Below are 18,992 nucleotides of genomic sequence, written 5' to 3'. Positions count from 1 at the left end.
CAGAACCTTGCTGCTGCCTTGGGTTGAAAATGTTCTACTAATTTCCAGCCTATGTTTTTCCATGGCTAGCTTATTTCACTGGTGGTTGAGGGAGCTTTGTCCTGTAGACTAGATAGTATCTTATTTAATTGGTGTTTACCTCCTTATTCAAAGCAGGCATTATCCCTTTTCTCTCTGTGTCATTTACAAGAGGTTCACATCCCTCTGATAATCTTAGGCCTGTTCTGAATTCAGCTGACCACGGCTGCACGCAGTGCTCCACATGCTTTCAGGAATACCTTGTATGCAGATATAATGCATCCTGTTAAGCAAAGGGAAACATTTCCAGTAGGAACTGTAGGTGATATTTGCCTTTTCCCTGTTGCATTGTCCTGGTGTTTTACACTTGCTTTGAAGAGCACTAACCTAGTGTGATCTCCCTTCTCTGTCACTTTCAGTTGACGATGATGATGACTTTCCTTGAGGAAAAGGTCTCCTGCCCCTGTATTGAACATAAATTTGCATGCAAGTAATGTTTGTCTCAAGGTCATTAATGTATTTAACATGATCAGTCCTAAACTTGATCCTGGTGAATTTTGATGTAGTACTCTAAAAGATGAATTTGTTCTCCTGTTATCCTATCCTGTGCACTGCTCAGTCCTCAGTCTCTACAAATCCCTTTCCCTTCTTCTCCAGCTGAATGAGTAGTTTTAACACACAGCACACTATCAAATACTTTATAGATGCATTTCTCCTGCACAGAAAATCATATGTCATATCAATGAGAGAATAAATTTATCAGGACATGCTTTATTTTTTCCTTTAAACCAAATTACTTGTGTTTACCCAGGGTTATTTTCTGTCATCATTTCTTCTTTGATAGTGTCATTACTCAACCAAACTAAGACTAAAATTGCATTGTGTATGTTGATTAAGTGACTCTTTGGTGGAGAAATGCATAGACTATCATGTCCCAGAATAACTGCCCAGTATGATATTTTAGTGTTATTCCTTTGGCTAGGTCTACTTTTAACCATCTGTTACTTCTGGGGCTCTTCCCTCTTGGGCAGATCTTTTCCAAACTTAAATTCTAGTCTGCTTCTGAAACAGAAGAAAACATGAGCATTAAAATAGGAGCAATGCTTTTAATTGAAAACGTCATTGAAAAGTTCATTGTTACTGAAACATTTCTTGAACTGTATGTGCTAGAAGAGTCTAGGTAATTGCTTGGAGCAAATAAACAGCATTTCTCATGATAAGAAGGCATCTGGATGGAAGTTGAATAGTTCACAGGGTCAGTAGTGCTTTGGATGTATGTACTATTTTTGTCATCACTCGCATTATTGGATGAAGTGTTTTCAACTGCTGTTTTGGATAGCAAGAATGAATATACAGAAAGTAGAAATCATTATATAGAGGCTGTTAGAAGTCAGGATTTTTTTTTTTACTTGAGAGATGATTAACATTTTACGTTATTAATGACTGCACATTTATTGTCAGAGTTTTTCTTTGCAGTGTAACTGTAGATCAGATCACATTCCTTATAGTATATCCCGTGCATGTTTGAACTACTTTGAAAAAGTGAAATGATGTGATGTTTAGCTACAGAGAAACGTCAAAAACAATGCATTTATATGATATGAAAGATTTGCAAGTGCAAGCTAGCAATTGATAGTAATATTATAATTAGCTCTTTATAACAGCCTGGTTTTTATTCATGAACATTTTCATTTATGTTGACAACTATCATGTTTGCCACCACACATGGAGCCTTTTCTTTACTCAGGAGAGACTGAACATGGATTAGTGTGGTTTTGGGCTTATGTTCTGACTTTATTGAAAAATGGTTTCTGGGCCAAGTCACAAAACTAAAAGTAGCTTGCTTTTTAGGTTTGGTTTTTTGATCCTATTGTTAGTGCCAGTGTTTGTAAGGGTAAAGCATACCACAGAGCACTGTAACTTCAAGGTGGAGTTGTTCTCAGTGAAATTGGTTTTTTTTATTGTTGAAATTGCTGAGGGTGATGAATGCATCCTAATCCCATAACTGATATAAAAATGAAGTTAGGTAAGGTAACAGTTTTATAATAAATCAAATTTTAGTTTTGTACTTGCAAATAAAAACGTTTTGTGCATACCCACCCACAGAATAAGATTATTTACTTCTGACAGAAATATACTTTGTCATTCCATTTTCAGCCTTAAAAATCTGTGTCTAACAGATCCTTTAGTCTGTCAGATAAATGAAGCGTGACACTGATCCAGATACTTATTCTGGCTTCTGAAAAAAAATCAGTTACTGCTCCCCTAGGACAAGTACGTTTTAGTAGATGATTCAGACATGGTTAATTTTTTTTTTCATTTCACCATAGTTTGGACAGGTAAACAGACTGTGTCTTTGGAATTGAACATTTCTGTGACAGCTTTTCAAATTAGTGAAGTACATTTCATACAAGGCATCTCTGCACGCTGTGAAAATCCTGAGCTCATTTACTCAGACATGGACATGTTTTGCTCAGACATGGACATGTTCATATGACAGTACAGTGTGTGCTGTTAGATTTATTAGACATTGTTTTGGGGAAGTTCATCAGCAGGAGGCAAGACCGAGGCCCGTCACATAATTTTGTGTGAGTGTCTTAGGCATATAAGGTGAGGGTTAGTTTCTAAAGCAGCCTATGAAATGAGGAGAGGGGAGATGCTTTAAGAAGAAAATGAGAAAGGGATCTCTAATTTAAGTACTCTGAATTGCCCTCAGAAGAGCCTCCTACTTCATTTGCTGTACAGGGAGCAGAGCTAGATTAGGTATCTAAATCAGCGGTCTGAAATAAAGCCTTGTATTCTTTGAGTTGCTCTAGGTTGAGTGTTAACCATTCAACTAAACACTTCTGTTGTTATACTGAGAGTTTAGGGAATGTTCTTTCTCTGGATAAATGCCAAAGTTAATTTCTCTTTTATTGAGTAGCATATTTCAGCCTAATAGAAAATTTGGTCTTTTTTTCATCAAAAATCCCACAACTTCGTCCAGCATTGCCACCTTCTGTGGTTCTTTTTACTCATCTCATTAAAACAGTTTCTTGAAACATAGAATTGTAGTATTGCTTGATTACAAAAGGTAAGTAGTTGTTAATGGCCCAGGGGTGCAGGGGGAATAAGCAGGGTTTATTATTTTAAATCAAATATTCTTATTGTAGTAACATTTGACTCTTGCCGTTTTAATACTTATGGTAATTTTTAGCTCCATGGCATTGGTGTTTTTTGGGTGGTTGGCTAACTTAAGACATCCTGTCCTTAGTAGTCTTCACCTGTTCCCACAACACCCTTCAGTTATATTGGCACAGCCAGTTCTAAGGATATGTGGGAAAGGGAACTGGTCCATCTTAAAAGGCAATAGCTGGACAGGGGAGCTATGAAAGAACTAAATTCTCCCTCCAAAAGCTGCTTCTTCACTGGATTATTTTTGTTGGTGAACAGCTTTAGTATGCCTACAGGGAGTGCTGTAGGGCCCTGCTCCATGTGCTGCAGCTGGTAGCAGAAAAGCAAGCGTAACACCTGGACGGTAAGGAATGAGATGAGGAGTTCATGTCCAGGCTCTAAAAATGTTTCTTTAAAATCTGGGATGCAACTTGAATAAAATAGTAGGTGCAATACTAGTCACCCTATCTAACAAATGATTTTGCAGAATTATTGGGGGTTTAAGATAATGGCCATGATAGAGATCAAGGCTTTGGAAGAACATGCTTTGACACATGAGGCAGAGAACCTGGGATTACTTACATTTCAAAGGAGAATGCTAAGGAGTTATAAACCCATCTGTAATAAATGTCAAATTACAGTGTTGGTTAGGAAGCCTCTATGATTCTTTTTTTTGATACAGTGTACGTTGAATTTACAATGACATTTAAAAATATGAAATCTGGATCTGGCAGAATGAGATATTTGAGGTACCCATTCTGTTATGAGATTCCTGTGATCCTGGGATGTGTGGCAAGTCCCTAAAAGGTAAAGCATTTTAAGGGCTGTTCCACTTCTTGTTTCCAGGCTCAAGTCAATCTGTGTTAGGAGATGGCAGTGATACTGACCTCTTGGAAGGTTCAGGTGGGTGCAGTGACTAAATACTGGAGGTGATACGGATGTTGGACTATGGGAAGGTACTGAGGATGTGAAAGCATTCGGGATGTGCAGGATAAATGCAGAGCTGAGTTCCTCAAGCTCTTGTCCTGAGGGGCTGAGAGGAGGTGCTTGGCCAGAGAGCAGCCCAGTGTGTGGAGGCAGTGCTTTTGATCTGATCTGTTACTAGAAAGCATTTGCAGGTGAGGGCTGGGAAAGGGCTTTTTGAAATTGAAGGATTGCTGTGTTTCATCTGGCCAGCTGGGAACAGGAAATAAAAAAATAAACTTACAAGCATCACTGATGATTTAAGACATAGTTGCTGAGGTCTGTAAAAGGTACTCCCAGCCCTCTGTAGATTTGTCATCTTCATAAAAAACTTATCATGGTGAGGAAGAAGGTACCTTTTTACTCCTTAATGTTTTCCTGTTTAGTCCTGTTTAGTTTTTCTTCTTCTGTAATGCAGGAAGAAAGGGATACTCAGAGAAAGGCAGTATTAGCACAGTGCTCCAATACAGCAGAGTGACAACCACCTGTGCTTTCTTCTTCCCCCTCTTCACTTCTGCCACAGACCATTTCTGTGATACAGAATCATTATATCCATTTGTTATACATTGTATTTGTATATACATTTATTCTGTTGTTTTTACCATCCCATCCTTCATTAATTGTAGAAATTTGGCATGAAAGCTCACTGAAGCTGTGACTGTTTCTGATCTCTGTAAGGGTACATATACATATTATCCTCATCTGTGCCCAGCACTGAGAACAGTGGGACCTGATCTCTGTGGATATGTGCACGCTACCAGAACAGAAGGGAAGGACATCACCTAGGCACTGTGTCATGCAGTACTGGTGCTTAGGTAGATAAGGTCTTCCTCTCCCATCCCACCAAATCAACTAAACCTAGTGGTCCTCATGGTTTTGGGAAGTGGCAAAAGAAACAATTCTTGATGAACTCATCATCATTTTAGATAATTTGTGGTTTCATTTGGAAGCTCATAATGGGTGAGATTTCAAAAGACAAAAGAAATTCACGAAGAGGAGAAAAGCAACAAGATATTTTTAAGTCAATGCTTTTTCTTCTAATTTTAAGAAAAATGTTGGAACAATTCAACCTTTTAATCCCCTAAAAGCAACCCAGTTGTCTTCAGAAATTCATGTTGACAGTTCATTACTTGTCTAGATTGTCAGATGAGTCTAATATTTTGTTTGTGGTAAATGTAATGGTCTTGCATATAGCAATATGCATACTGGGATTTTAATTAAGCTTTTAAAGGTTTTGGTGCCTCACAACATTCTCATAAACAAGATAGGAAATATTAGCTAGATGGAAACTACTGGAAGTTGAATGTGCAAGGTTGGTTGGAAGATAATACCCCGAGCATGGTTATCAGCGGTACATTTTCCCAACAAAGAATATTGTGTTATGAGATCTGCAGAAGCAGCTACTGGTTGAATACTGTTATGTATTTCCATTAATGAGCTGGATGATGAGCGCTCTTGTTAAATCTCTGGATGACCCCCAATCTAGGAGATGTCCACATATGTGTAGAACAAAATCAGAACTTAGGAGCATCTCAAGAAACGGAAGAAATCATTAGGGAAAAATAGCCACGGTGCAACTCCTGAGAAGGATTTTATACAGGAATAATTAACTATGCAAACATAGTATTAAGAATAGCTAGTCAAATGGGGTCACGCAGTAAGTTATAACCTGAGCATGAGATAATGTTGCAGTGCTGTCAGAAAAAAGCAAATGCTACACTGGGTTTAATAAACAGGAAAATCACCTGAAAAATGAGATAATCCTCTAGCTATTTTTAATGTTTGTATGATACCATTATTGAAAGCTCTGAGAAGTGCATTGGGTACTGTGTGCTTTCAGAAACTTTTAGACCAATTGAAGAGAGTCCAAACAAAAAGGTTCAAAGTTAGAAGTAATATGTGGCTTACAAGGAAAGCTCAAAAACTACCTACATTTTTTAACATATAAATATGAATGTATATTCTTGGTCCACAGCCTATAGGCTCAGTTTAACAAAAATAAAGGTGGCTTAGGCTCCACCTATGGAAAACTTCAGCAATAGGGAGCATGCACTAAACAGATTCAGTTTAGAAGCCTTTAAAAATCAGTATTGTGCAGAACTGCCAACAGGAAGAGCTTGTTGGAATTTCTAAGTTCTCTTTTTCTCATTCCTATCTGTGGATCTTTTTTTCAGTATTTTGTAAATTTTGATCATTTAGTTTGATCTTATCTACATGTTTCTTTCCTTCTTGTCCTGCCTATTTTCTTTTTCCCTACCGTGCTCTTTTGTTTCTTCCATTTTTCACTCATAGTTCAGATGTAGAACAGAAAAACAATTGTTTCTCTTCCATTAGTTAGATGGTGTTTTTGTACAAAAGCATACTTTCACAAATCACCTTTCTTCTCAGGGGTCAGTTTTTCAGATCATCTTGTCTTGCTGGGTGTCCACTGAGCTTAAGCTTTCTCTGCAGCTTCTCTCTTCCATCACTACTTCAGATTTCCATCTGAACTCTGTCTCTGTTCCCAGCTGGATCTCTCATGTGAAACTCTCACAAATATTGATTTGTTGGTAATGTACCTTCTGCAACTTTTATACCTTTTTATTTTGGTTGGCTGCAGGTTTTGGTTTTTTCTGCCTCAGTAAGCATCACCATTTTAAAGTGAAGGTACCCCCTTCTGTACAGCTCCCATTTCTGGTGCTCTTTGCTTATTGGCCTTCTCAGCGAGTGCCATCATTTTTAAACCCTTCTCCAAGGTGTTTTGCATCCTGATTTAGTATCAGGAGTTTACTCAGGTAGTTGTCCTGATCCATCTGCACTTGAAGTCACTGGCCCCTGTGGTTTACTGGATATGCTGATAATGCTGCTGATATTCCTTATGTCCTTATCAAACAACAGTCACAGTGTTAGGTGGAAATGAGGGTCTGGATTCCTCTTTAGTGTTTTACCTGATCAGAAATTTGAGTGCTGCCTTCACTTGCAAGTTGATGAGGTCTGGTTTTGCACTTGCCTTGGTTTTGTTCTTGTGTCAGGCTTTTACACAGTCATAATATGCTTTTCTTCTTGCCATCACAGAATGAATGGATGTCTTGCTGTCTCTTGAGTCTGTATTTTTTTACCCAAAAAGATATTTTGTCTGTTTTCTGTAATCAATCAGGCTTCAATTGAGGAACCTTCTGTAGTTGCTGTTGGCACACTCCTCTCCACAGGGAAGGGAGGAACCCAGCTACCCCAGTCAGGAAAGTCTCTTGGATGTCACAGAAATCCCACTCTGTTATACTGTTTTCACTTAGTTTTCGGTTTACTTTGTTAAGAAGGGTTTTCATCTCGAGTTCCTCATTTCTTAAAGTAGTTTCAGCTGTTAATCATGGTCATTGATGCTGTCAGTTCTACTTTTTGCTTTTTTGCTTTGCGTTTTGTTACATTTTAGGGTGCAGTGGAGGTTTTTAAGTATTAAAAGTCTTTAAGCAGAAAATCCAATACTTTTCATTATTCATTTCGAGTATAGCATGAAATAATGGAGAGATACTACAGGATTTGCTTATCTTAACAAAGTACAATGAGTGTTCTATTGCTGTCCTTTTACAGCCATACATAATTTTCTTTGGAAAAATTATGTGCTCAAATAAAACAGACTTTGACATTAATTGTTACCATTTGTTAAGACCATTTTGTTCTGTTTGGCACACTTGGTTATCTGTAATAGAAAGGCAAACATGCACTGTTATTTTACTGATTATTAGTTAAGCATTCTGCTTTGGGGAAAATGTGAATTAGAAATACATAAATATTTATATTTGGGTGTTTACTTTATGTGTATTTTCTTTATTTTTATCACATTTAGGGGAATTCCTTGGTACTTTTTAGTAATTCCCATGACACTGAAAGTCACAAAAGTAAAAGACTCGGGCAGAGAACCTGACTGTACAGAGTGGGATGCACTACCTTATTCTTGTAGTGAGGCTGTAGCAGGTCTGATGTCAGTCACTTCAGAGACCTTTAGACCTCAGTGCTCATTTATTGGTAAAATGTACCAGCTTTGCTCCTGCATTATGAAGATCGTCTGTCAACACTTTGAGATATTCTCCTTTGTTATTAAGCTTGTGATGCTCTACACTGTCAGGTTTTTTGCCAATTATAGTTAAGGTACAATGGTGTATTCACTGGATCAAAGTCTCACACTGGCGGTAGAGGAATGATTTGTAAGTCTTTATTCATCTGAATCGTACAATAGAATACCTGAGGAATGCAAATAATCCCTCTAAGGACTCAATAGAAAAGCTGTTAAAATGACAGTCTAAGACTATTATTATTCTGAATTGGTGTTTTAGCCAAAGTAATTATTTCTTATCTTGTTGTTCCACAACAGTTCTTAGTTTATTAGTTATGATGACCATATTTACCAAACAGAATTTGACTCAAATTTTTGACATTACTTTCTCGCTCATTTCACTTTTTCAGGTTTACACGTTTCATTCCATCTTTCTTCACTTGGCACATTATTAATTTAGTCTGGAGACCAGTGTTAGATAATTCCTTAAAAAAAGCATCTATAAAGGATGTACGCACATGTGTTGAAGTACACTTATGAATTGTAGATTCATTTTGAGATATATTTATTGTTAAATGTTGGTATTTACAAGCTCTGAAATTCGATACCTAATTTGTTAGCCAAAATGAATTAGTTAACTGCAAATGTTAGTTTTAGAAATGCTGTTAAATGTCAGAAACACACCTTAATTGTGATTTTCAGTTCAGATGTTTCTGAAGGCAGTAGTGTTTTGGTATCAGTCCTGGATACCAAACTATGTTTTCACTGGGTAACTGTGGCAAGAAAAGATTAGTATAATGAGGATTGAAAAACATTGACGAGGTATTTACATAAGTAAATGATAGAAGACCAGCTTTATATAACAAATGTGTGAAAACTGTTGAGTGAACTTCTATATTCTTTGTACCATCTAAAACCCTACTCAGTCGGCCATGCACTTAATCTCATAATAGCTCTGATCCCCTGCTATTTTCTCTGACAAATGTGTGTTGATGAACTTGTGGTTGAGTTCATTTTTTTCTGAAGTGACATTTGCATTGATTATTTAAAGGTTTGCAGGCCACAGTTTCAAAGCACTTTAGTATAATAGCAGCTAAAACCTTAGTGTAAATCTTACAGATTAGCAGGACTAAGAAAAAGAACTCAGCAAGCATAAAGCCCTGTGCTGTATGGTGGGTGCCTCAGGTCTGAAACATTGCTGGCACCCAAAGTGCTGTGTTTTATGATTTGATTATTCATGTACAGGAAGTATTCCCATGGCTCCTGTGTTTGCTTGCTGAGCATAGAGCTGTCATTCTTACCATTCATACGTGTTTAGAAATAGTGTCCTATTAACAGTAGTGAACTCCTCCCAGGTAATTTATAAGTGTCTCCCTTAAACTTACAATAAATACTTGCAGTCATGAATATGATGCTTGCGTTTAAAGATTTTTTTAAACAACATCTACTGTTCTAAAGTTTTCACAGAATCACAGAATATTCCTGAGTTCGAAGGGACTTAAGAGGATCATTGAGTCCAGCTCCTGACCCTGCACAAAACATCCCCAAGAGTCACACCATGTGCCTGAGAGCATTGTCCGTCTGGGTGGAGAAACTTTTTGGAACACCCGACCTAAGCCTCCCCTGACACCACTTCAGGCCATTCCCTTGGGTCCTGTCACTGTTACCACAGAGAAGAGATCAGTGCTGCCCCTCCTCTTCCCCCCACAGGAAGCTGTAGCTGCAGTGAGGTCTCTCCTCAGTCTCCTCCAGGCTGAACAGACCAAGTGCCCTCAGCTGCTCCTCACATGGCTCCTCCTCAAGGCCCTTCACCATCTCTGTTGCCCTTCTTTGGACGCTCTCTAAGAGATTTATAACCTTCTTACATTGTGGCACCCAAAACTTCCCCCAGAACTGGAGGTGAGGCTGTCCCAGAGCAGACTGGGACAATCACGTCCCTTGCCTGGCTGGCGATGCTGTGCCTGATGTACCTCAGGACAGGGTTGGCCCTCCTGGCTGCCAGGAGGCTGCCAGTTTTGTTCACTTTAGTAGGGTAATTAACACTCAAAAACTAACAACCTAAGTTTTTAGCTCTAAATTTGTTGTTTCATTCAATTAAAAGAAATTATGCACCGCAAGCTATTGTAAATGCTGCCAGTTACTGAAGATGAATATGAAATTTTTTTCTTTATTTAAAAATAATCAGTGTACAGTAGCCAGAAGCTTTGTCCTGGGACAACAGTAGAAAGGTGGGAAAAACCAATAGAAACATGGTTGATTACCCATGGCGTACTCCAAGATCAATATGCAGGTAAAGCACATGCAGCTTGCTATATAGGCATGTAGTGTTCTTTCCTATCTGCTAATATCAGCAGTCTTAGCTACTAGGATGCCTTTTTTTTTTTTTTAATTAAGAAAAAAGTCAGGAAAAACTGAAGCCCCTCAGTTTTACCACATTTGATAAATATAATTCTTTAAAGTACATTTTTCTCTCAGAAAGTCTTATTCACTTTTTAGATTGCAAGTATTTAACCTCTACCAAACACCTAGTTACTGTCCCAAATTATGCCTATTTCTGTAGATTAAATGCCAAACAGAAACCAGGAAACAGTGAAATGTTAATGGAGTACACCTGAAGCAATTGCTGCCTGTTAATGCCTTGACCTTGGAAAGCAATACACAAAAAGATGGCATCATAAATCCGTGCAATTCTTATGAATATGTATGTGCTACTTGATAATAATGAATGTGGTACAGCCATGCATGCACTACAAGATAATGTTGTGCCCTTTGTTGTCTACAGGTTGATAAAAATTAAAGAGTGGGTGGACAAGCACGACCCGGGAGCTTTGGTCATTCCTTTTAGTGGGGCCTTGGAACTCAAGTTGCAAGATATGAGTGCTGAGGAGAAACAGAAGTATCTGGAAGAGAACATGACACAAAGGTTAATTAGCATTCATTTTCCCTACACTTTATTATCAACTATTTCCTTGCAGTAATTTAATTGCTTGCGCTGATAGAATAATAAATGACAGAGTAATTACCATTATAAAGAGAGAATCTTCTCCTTTCTTTACCATGAGACAGAGTGAAAAGATTTATTTTAAATTAAGTTTTTAACTGTCATCTGTCATCTCTGTACAGTGTTTTAATTATAACATAGGTATTAGTTATGTATATTTTTGAGAAGGAATGATCACCAAAACTGTTTCGTCATCTATGAGGAATAGGACAGTGGAGAAAATTTTGCCATAATTTTCTGAGGAACTATAATAAATTGTTTCAATATTGAATTTCAGTCAAACAGATAGACTTTCATGACCTGGAGTCCTGAAAATTGCACGAGACAAGAGTGCTGCCTGATAGGGTGATTTATATTTATCCCATGTTTCTGTAGGTTGCCAAATAAACAAATCAAAATACTATCTTTATGATTTTGCAGTAAAAAAGTAGTTCTTTTGAGGAGAGTTCAAAGTAAAAGGCTACTGCAATTATTGCTCTGTTCAAAAGTAGACCTGATAGCTTCAAAATATGTGATGTCTTTCCACGTAAATTGATTACTTGGCGCATTTAGCTGTTTTATGTGTATGTGCTGAATGAATTGGATTCCTTCCCCCTTTTTTTTTTTTCAGTGCTTTAGCAAAGATCATTAAGGCTGGATATGCGGCACTCCAACTAGAATACTTTTTCACTGCAGGCCCAGATGAAGTGCGTGCATGGACCATCAGGGTAAGATTCATACTTATTCATCAGCTATATCCAGTTCCACACTATTGAATTCAGATTGATATCACTGACTTTGAAGTTTGTCATGGTGGCGGTTAGCTAGTCATTACAGATGAGGTTTTTGTCCAGGATAACTTTAATTATTTGTGAGCTGCTGAACAGTGAAAGTGGAGCTGCATTGATTGAGGCAGGTAACAATTGATTCTGCCTATTACATAGTCTGAATTTCTTCATCCTGTAGAATCTGTCTACCCTCCTCCTGTGGTCAGAGATAAGACGTACCAGTATTGTGCTTGCTTAATCTGTGTGACTGGGTTTGTCTGCAGTGAAATTGATGTTGCTTTTCATTTTGTATTCACTAAGTTTGTTTGGGTTGCGGATGGTTCATTCCTCCTGTGCTTTGCTGGGATTACATTTTAGCAATAAAAGCAATATAACGTCATTATATTCCTTGTGGATACACAGTTGGGCTCCAAATCCTAAAATCAGTGTGCAGTAATTCAGGTCTTTTACTGACTTTAGTATTTAGACCTAGTTTATTTTGGTAGCTTTATATGTTTATCTGGGAACTTATGTAATGTCTAAAACAATATTATGTATTTTAAATATTGATGTAGAATTGTTATAGCCATAGACATCAACTGATTTATTCAATTTATTCCCAGAGGACAGTAAGAGCTGAGCTGTAGTGGTTTGCCTTTGAATGTAAATATGTTGCAATATAAAGATCAATATAGAAAAAATATTTTTGAATGTGTTCACTTGCAAACTCTTAAAAATTACAACAGACTCAACTTTTTGAGGCACAGTTCAGTCTTTGAGCTTGTTTTTTTTGCATCAGTGTATTTAGGGCTGTGCAATGAGTTTCAGTGCTGTATTTAATTTCAATCATTGGAATTAATTTGTTTTCATTAATCAACATAATTTCCTGTAAATTTATATTTTTAATAGTACTGCTACAGATGTTTGTGTATGTGTTTTAGCACATTAAACTTATTTTCTTAAAAGCATGTGTGGGGTTTTTTAGCTTTATTTTCTCATCTCTCTTTACATGATAACTGCTTGCTAAAGTCCCTGAAACAGCGACCAAAATAATATAAAAGCAGGTTTTTATAGTTCTGATTCTTGCCATAGTTTTTAAAAGCACATTGTGAAATTCCACTTTTTTCAGTAGAAGTGCTTTCTCTTTATTAGAGAATTTGAAAGCTGGTTTATCTTAAGACTGATTGTGAGTATCTTTGATTTAATGTGCAAAGATACTTAGTCAGGTAAGCATCAGTGAGTAGCCATATTAACCCAATACATCTTTTATTGTAAAAACTGTGCTTTACAGTGTCAGACTCCTTAGCACTTTAACATGCTTTATTAAGCAGCCTTTGGGTCACCATTATTGCTCAAATTTCTCTCCATGGTTGTGTGTGCACAGAATGTATTTCCTTGTAATTTAAAGCATGCAGCTATAATGCATTCTCCTCTATTGCATAAACATAAATTTTCGTATAGTTGTTGGTGATTTTTTTTTTTTAGTGATTCATTTGTTGATGTTTTGGTAAGAATACTCAGTTTGTTCTGTATCAAACTTACTAAAAATTATTCTGAAAGAAAAATAAGCTAATGTGTGTGGCTTTACATCCATACGTCATTTCTCATTGTAAATGTTGTTTGCCATGAATGTTATCTTTAATTGAAATTATTTGGATGTAAGTGAAACTGTTGAGTAATTCAGATTTTAGAGTTATTTAAAAATCTTTATCTTCCTTGCTTTCTGTGTAGAAAGCTAGGGGTCGAAGCGAATCTCACAACAAAACACAGTCATAGCTTCTAAAATCAATACTGCTGTTGATAGCTATTAGGAAAAACAAAGCTGCTGTTCTTTAATGTCAGTTGGTTTATCTGTGGTGAAGGCACTGTCTGTGCCCCAGTATTGAGGATCACCCGGCTGCATGTGTGACATTTTAGCCGATATGAAACAAAGTTTCAGCAGAACCTTAAAGCATATAAAAAAGGAGAAACCTCTTTCCTGCAATCAATCTTCTTAAATGCAATTAATTTTCTTCTTGTCTTTCATTTGACAGAAAGGGACGAAGGCTCCTCAGGCAGCAGGAAAGATTCACACAGATTTTGAAAAAGGATTCATTATGGCTGAAGTAATGAAGTATGAAGATTTTAAAGAAGGAGGTTCAGAGGCTGCTGTCAAGGTGAGCTCCCCGCTTTTTCTTCTCCCTCCAAATGTGCCATTCTTCCATTTCAAGTCTGAATTTTCACTGGAAAAAAAGTTCTTAATGCTAAGTGAATCTTCAGTCACTTCTAGCAATAGACCAAAATCCATTTTCATCTTTTACTTAAGAGTTCAAATGCACCAACTTACTGGACAGGACTGCAACTATTTCAGTACCCATGATATAACAGTGCGTGGACTGCATGTCAGCACTAAGACTAAATGTTATGCTAATGCGCTGGGGTGTTTTTTCTCTCTGTTTACATATTTGTGTTCAGAATTTAATAAGCTTTAAAACTGACTTGTTTTTGAAAAATCAGGTTTTTAAGATGAAGAGATTTTTTTAATCACTTCTAAAGGGAAACATGAAACAGAAAAATGGTTCTTCTATAAATGTGTCATCTTGTTTTGAAGAAAGGTATTAAAAATGTTAGATGCAAATGGTTAAGAAAATACTATATTATAAAATTATACCCTTTTTTTCAGAATAGTGGGTTCTGCTTCAAGGCTCTGATAAGCATAATTAGGATCTTGAAATTTACCATTTCAGTGTTTTGTTCAATTGCCCTTTGATGTCTTAATCAAAAATGCCATGCCTTACTTTGGTCGTTCAGGGTGGCTACTATGTGCTGAATAGACAGTAAAGATATTTAATGGAAAACTTTTCTCCTTGAACTTGCTCTTCTTTGTGGTGACACTTGTATTGAGGAGAGTTTCATCTGCTTTCTCAACACTAGAGGGCAGAGACTGCTCGGGTGCCCAAAGTTGTGCCCTTCTAGAGCTGACAAATTATATCTGATTTGACGTTATTAAGTATGAAATGAACTTGTACTTGGCAAAAAATGTCATAACGAAAGCTGTTCTTCTCTGCGTTGCTAATGCATTATTTTCTTCTTCTTTCTAAGCAGAAAAACTTACCTTTATTTAATATGCATTTGATTTCTCGTTTGGCACTTTTGACATTTTCTTAAGATTTGTATTTTATGAAATTGCAATTACAAAGCACATTAGTTTGATTTACTCAATCTCAGTATTTGAAGGTTTCTACACACAATAATGTGTTAAAGAATTTAAAAGGTTCGGCTTTATTGTTTGCTATTTGATAGCTTGAAAGGTATGCAAAACTATGATTTCAAATTCAGCCTATTCTCAGTGGTATCACTAAGGAAGATCATACTGAGCAGCGGGACTTTAATAGGTTTGTTTGAACCCCAGGAAGTGAGGGAAAAAAATCCCATATAATTGGTTCGTTGCGGCATGTGAACTGCTTTATGAAAAGGGAAGTAGAGTTGTAGTTGTAAAGGGAAGCCACAGCTATAAATAAATCTAATATTCTGCAGTCAGAAACCACTTTACGTAACAGATTCAGATTTTGCCACCATCATTTTTTGATGCTCAAATATGAGTGTTTTCCCTGAGAGGCTGCATCAGTTAACATCTATTAAATTAATCAGTATTTTGCTTGTATATTTTTATTTGGTTTTCACAATGTGGGATTCTAAAAAGGAAACTTCCAGACTGAAATCATATTTAATGATTAAATTTTTATTGGTAGGACATAGCTGTAAAACAAGCAGATTTGCATTTGTTATTCAGTTTTAAAGTCAAGGTTGGGGAAAAAAAAACCTTGTTCTTAGAATAAAGTGTCATATTCCCCTGGTCTTTTCTAATTTGCATTTAATACAATGTTTCATGCCATAGACAATGCTAATTGCTTTTATATTGCTGGTAAATTTCAAAATTAAATTTAGGTGCTTGTAGGAGTCATCTTAAATAACAGTGGTAATGGGAGTTGCTTGCTTTGTATGTTATCAAGTTGATCGATTTTTAAGTTTGATTTTGTGTGTGTTTAACACCAGTACAGCATAACTAATTTAATGCCAGTGCTGTGAACTATACACTGAATAGCTCTGTGTGGGCTTTGTAGTCTACAGGGATATCACATTATTAGCAATCATATCTGCTTAGGCAAAGCTGGCTTCTACAGATGGCTGCTTTCAAGTGCAAATGAACTGGTTAGACGTGTCTTGTTTAATACATACTCAAGATTCACAAATGGGTATTGATTTTTTCAACCAGTGTTTCTGATAGCAATGGAAATGGATTAAATGGTCTCTAGAGAATTTAAAGGAACACTGTCACTTTTAATTAACTGTAAACTGGTAACAAAAATACATAAACTTACAGTAGTGTATCAAAATGTATTTAATTAAAGAAGTCCATGCCACACTGATAGTGTGCACTACTGTGCTAAATAATATGTTGTATTACTTTGTGGAGGACAGTTTTTTCTACCAATATTTGTGAGTAATAAATGTATTCAACTGTAAAATGTTTCTGTACCTGTGCCTGCAGCTTATGTTTTCTGATGATTTTTACAGCGCTGTTTTATTAGCATTTATGCCATCAATTTGTGTAATTACTCTTGACTTTAGGTGTTATTAGGATCTTCCAAGGAAAGAACCTGAAACCTTTTACAGTCTAAACAGATTTCCAGGGGAAAGAAATAGGAAAGCATTTGCAAAGTACTATTTCTTATGTATCAATAATGTCATGTGGGGTGAGGTCAATTACTACTTCAGTATATATTTCTTGTCAGGGCTATCTTAGTTGCTGTTTTCCATAGGTTAGCATCACTGGGAACCACATTTAAATAAGGTATGGCGGCAACAAAGTTATCGAGCCTCTAAATTTCTAGGCAGCAATGTGGGGAAATGGGTTGCTTTACAGAGCAGGTTTTGTGAAAGGAAGGTGTCTGAGTTAACTGTGTACCATTAATCTGATCTGTTCTACAGCAACTAAGGTCATTAGTTAACAGCTTTCCTGTAATGGGATCTTAGCATGCCACCACTGTGATAGTGTCATTGAGAATAATGGCACAGTGAGGTCTTGCATGGAAGCACTTTCTCCTGCAAGGGAAAACTTCAAAACAGGAATGGTTATTGAACTAAAGCAGAAGCTCTCAACTTTTCCATATTGTAGACACTTTTCAAGATAAATGCTTCTGCAGACCACCTCCCGCCCAGCCTGTCAGGCCTAATGCCGCAGCCTCTCTAATACTGGGTTTAATTACGATGAGATAACAGTAGAAAAATAGAATAATAAATTGTAATGCAGAAAGTACTGATATTTAATAGATTCCTTGCCTATTTTCTGCTCTCCTCAAGTACAGCATTTTAATAACGAACTTTCTTTTCATGTCTTTGGTCCATATGCCTTTTCCTGTATCCTGGTTTCACAGCCTATCTGCTCTGCTGTCTTGTCCTTCTGAAGCAAATGCCTTCTAAAGGAAATTTCTTACAGAAGAGCTGAGCCTGCATTTTGTACTCCTCAGCCCTTCATTGTGTGGGTGCAAGCAGACAAGAGAGCCCCACTGGCAGCCCGAGCCAGGCGCAGCTGTGGCTTTTGCAGGGTGTCCCCGTGGTCAGTGGGGACAGGACCCCCGTGTCCAGCTGCTCGGGGAGCCGGGAGCCGGGGCACAGCCCGACACTGGCCGCCCTTTCCATTCCTGCCGCCTGTGCTTGCCGTCTGCAGGCCTTTCAGATGAAGGAAAAGAAAGCCAAAAAGAAAAAAAGGAACTGTTTCAGTGTCCTTTATCTTGCCAGGCTCTACCACTATATAATGCAGGTGCATTTGAAGCACTACAGATCCAGTGGAGGCTAAATTACTTTTATATATATTTTATATATATGTCAAACCAAGCAATGTCAAACCGAGGAGTATTGTGACTGTCAGACTCTGAAGCTGAAGGATTACCATCTCCTAACCAAAATGTATTTAAATAATTGCCATTTGAAAATACTATAAAATGTCTAATGAAGTAACTGATTTTCCTTTTGTCTGTTCTATTTACAGGCTGCTGGAAAATACAGACAACAAGGCAGAAATTACGTAGTGGAGGATGGAGATATTATCTTCTTTAAATTTAATACACCTCAACAACCCAAGAAGAAATGAATACCAGATTTGTTCGCTCAGAAATGAACTGTGCTGCTTCAAAAAGCATATGAATTTTTATTTGGAATTGGAATATCTGGAAACAAAAAGCATACAGTTTCTACCTAGGGAACTTCCCTTCCCCCCAGTGAAATTATTCTTGTTTGTTTTGAATTAAAATATGGCACCTCCAGCAAACATGCAAGTTCACTAAATGTGAACAGCTTTGCATTTCAAACGATTAAGACCCTACTCCAAATTGTAGAAGCTTTTCGGGAACCATATTACTCTCATGATACTTCATTAATCTCCATCATGTATGCCAAGCCTGACACGTTTGACAGTGAGGACAATGTGGCTTGCTCCTTTTTGAATCTACAGATAATGCATGTTTTACAGTACTCCAGATGTCTACACTCAATAAAACATTTGACAAAACCAGCCTTGGTGTGTTTGGGGATGTCTGTATTGACTGACTGTGGTGTGCTGAATGCGATACGGCACCTGGTGGATGCTGATTACAGAATTTTAAGACGTGTATGATACAGTAACTGGCAGTGTGGGGCAGCTGCAATTGTATCTTGAAAGTGAGTCTTTCATGGGAATCAGAAGATTAGGATGCCAATGATTTGTCTCAAAAAAGTTAATGAATTTGTAGATGGACATTCACTGAAAGATGATACTAAGGATAATAATGATGGCAGCATAAATTATTTTTGCTAAAGAGAGAAAATATATGTAGAAAAATCATGTTATCTATGAGACTGAAGCTTTTTCATTCAAATAATTTTGAAAAAGCATTTCGCTCTTGCCTTGAAATTAATAAATCAGGCTGGAGCTGTAGTACTGATGTTGTGCATTGTCCTCTGAGGTCTGGTTTTGAGGCCAGACCACACACAGATAGTGCTGTGAAGGAAGAGGTCACACTGTGCTGGATAGGTAAGTTGTTCTGCTGAAATGAGGTTGCAG

General features: G+C 37.1%; 1 protein-coding gene across 2 annotated transcripts in view; it reads left to right on the top strand.

Moving 5' to 3' along the window:
• OLA1 (Obg like ATPase 1) overlaps positions 1 to 18,523 on the top strand; it is an 89,414-nt gene extending 70,891 nt beyond the window's left edge. Inside the window, exons 6-9 of one of the 2 annotated variants that reach the window (XM_084209019.1) lie at positions 10,947 to 11,087; positions 11,776 to 11,872; positions 13,945 to 14,067; positions 17,943 to 18,523. In XM_084209019.1, coding sequence (XP_084065145.1) covers positions 10,947 to 11,087; positions 11,776 to 11,872; positions 13,945 to 14,067; positions 17,943 to 18,044 — 463 coding nt within the window. In that variant the 3' untranslated portion in view covers positions 18,045 to 18,523. The remainder of the gene's footprint in view (positions 1 to 10,946; positions 11,088 to 11,775; positions 11,873 to 13,944; positions 14,068 to 17,942) is intronic. The other variant, XM_084209018.1, reaches the window with a different exon arrangement.
• The last annotated feature ends 469 nt before the right edge of the window (positions 18,524 to 18,992 follow it).

The sequence above is a fragment of the Fringilla coelebs genome (genome assembly GCF_963513975.1).
Source record: "Fringilla coelebs genome assembly, chromosome: 7".
NCBI lineage: Eukaryota > Metazoa > Chordata > Aves > Passeriformes > Fringillidae > Fringilla > Fringilla coelebs.
The sequence above is the reverse complement of the archived record's forward strand: the minus strand, read 5'-3'. Positions and strand labels throughout refer to the sequence as shown.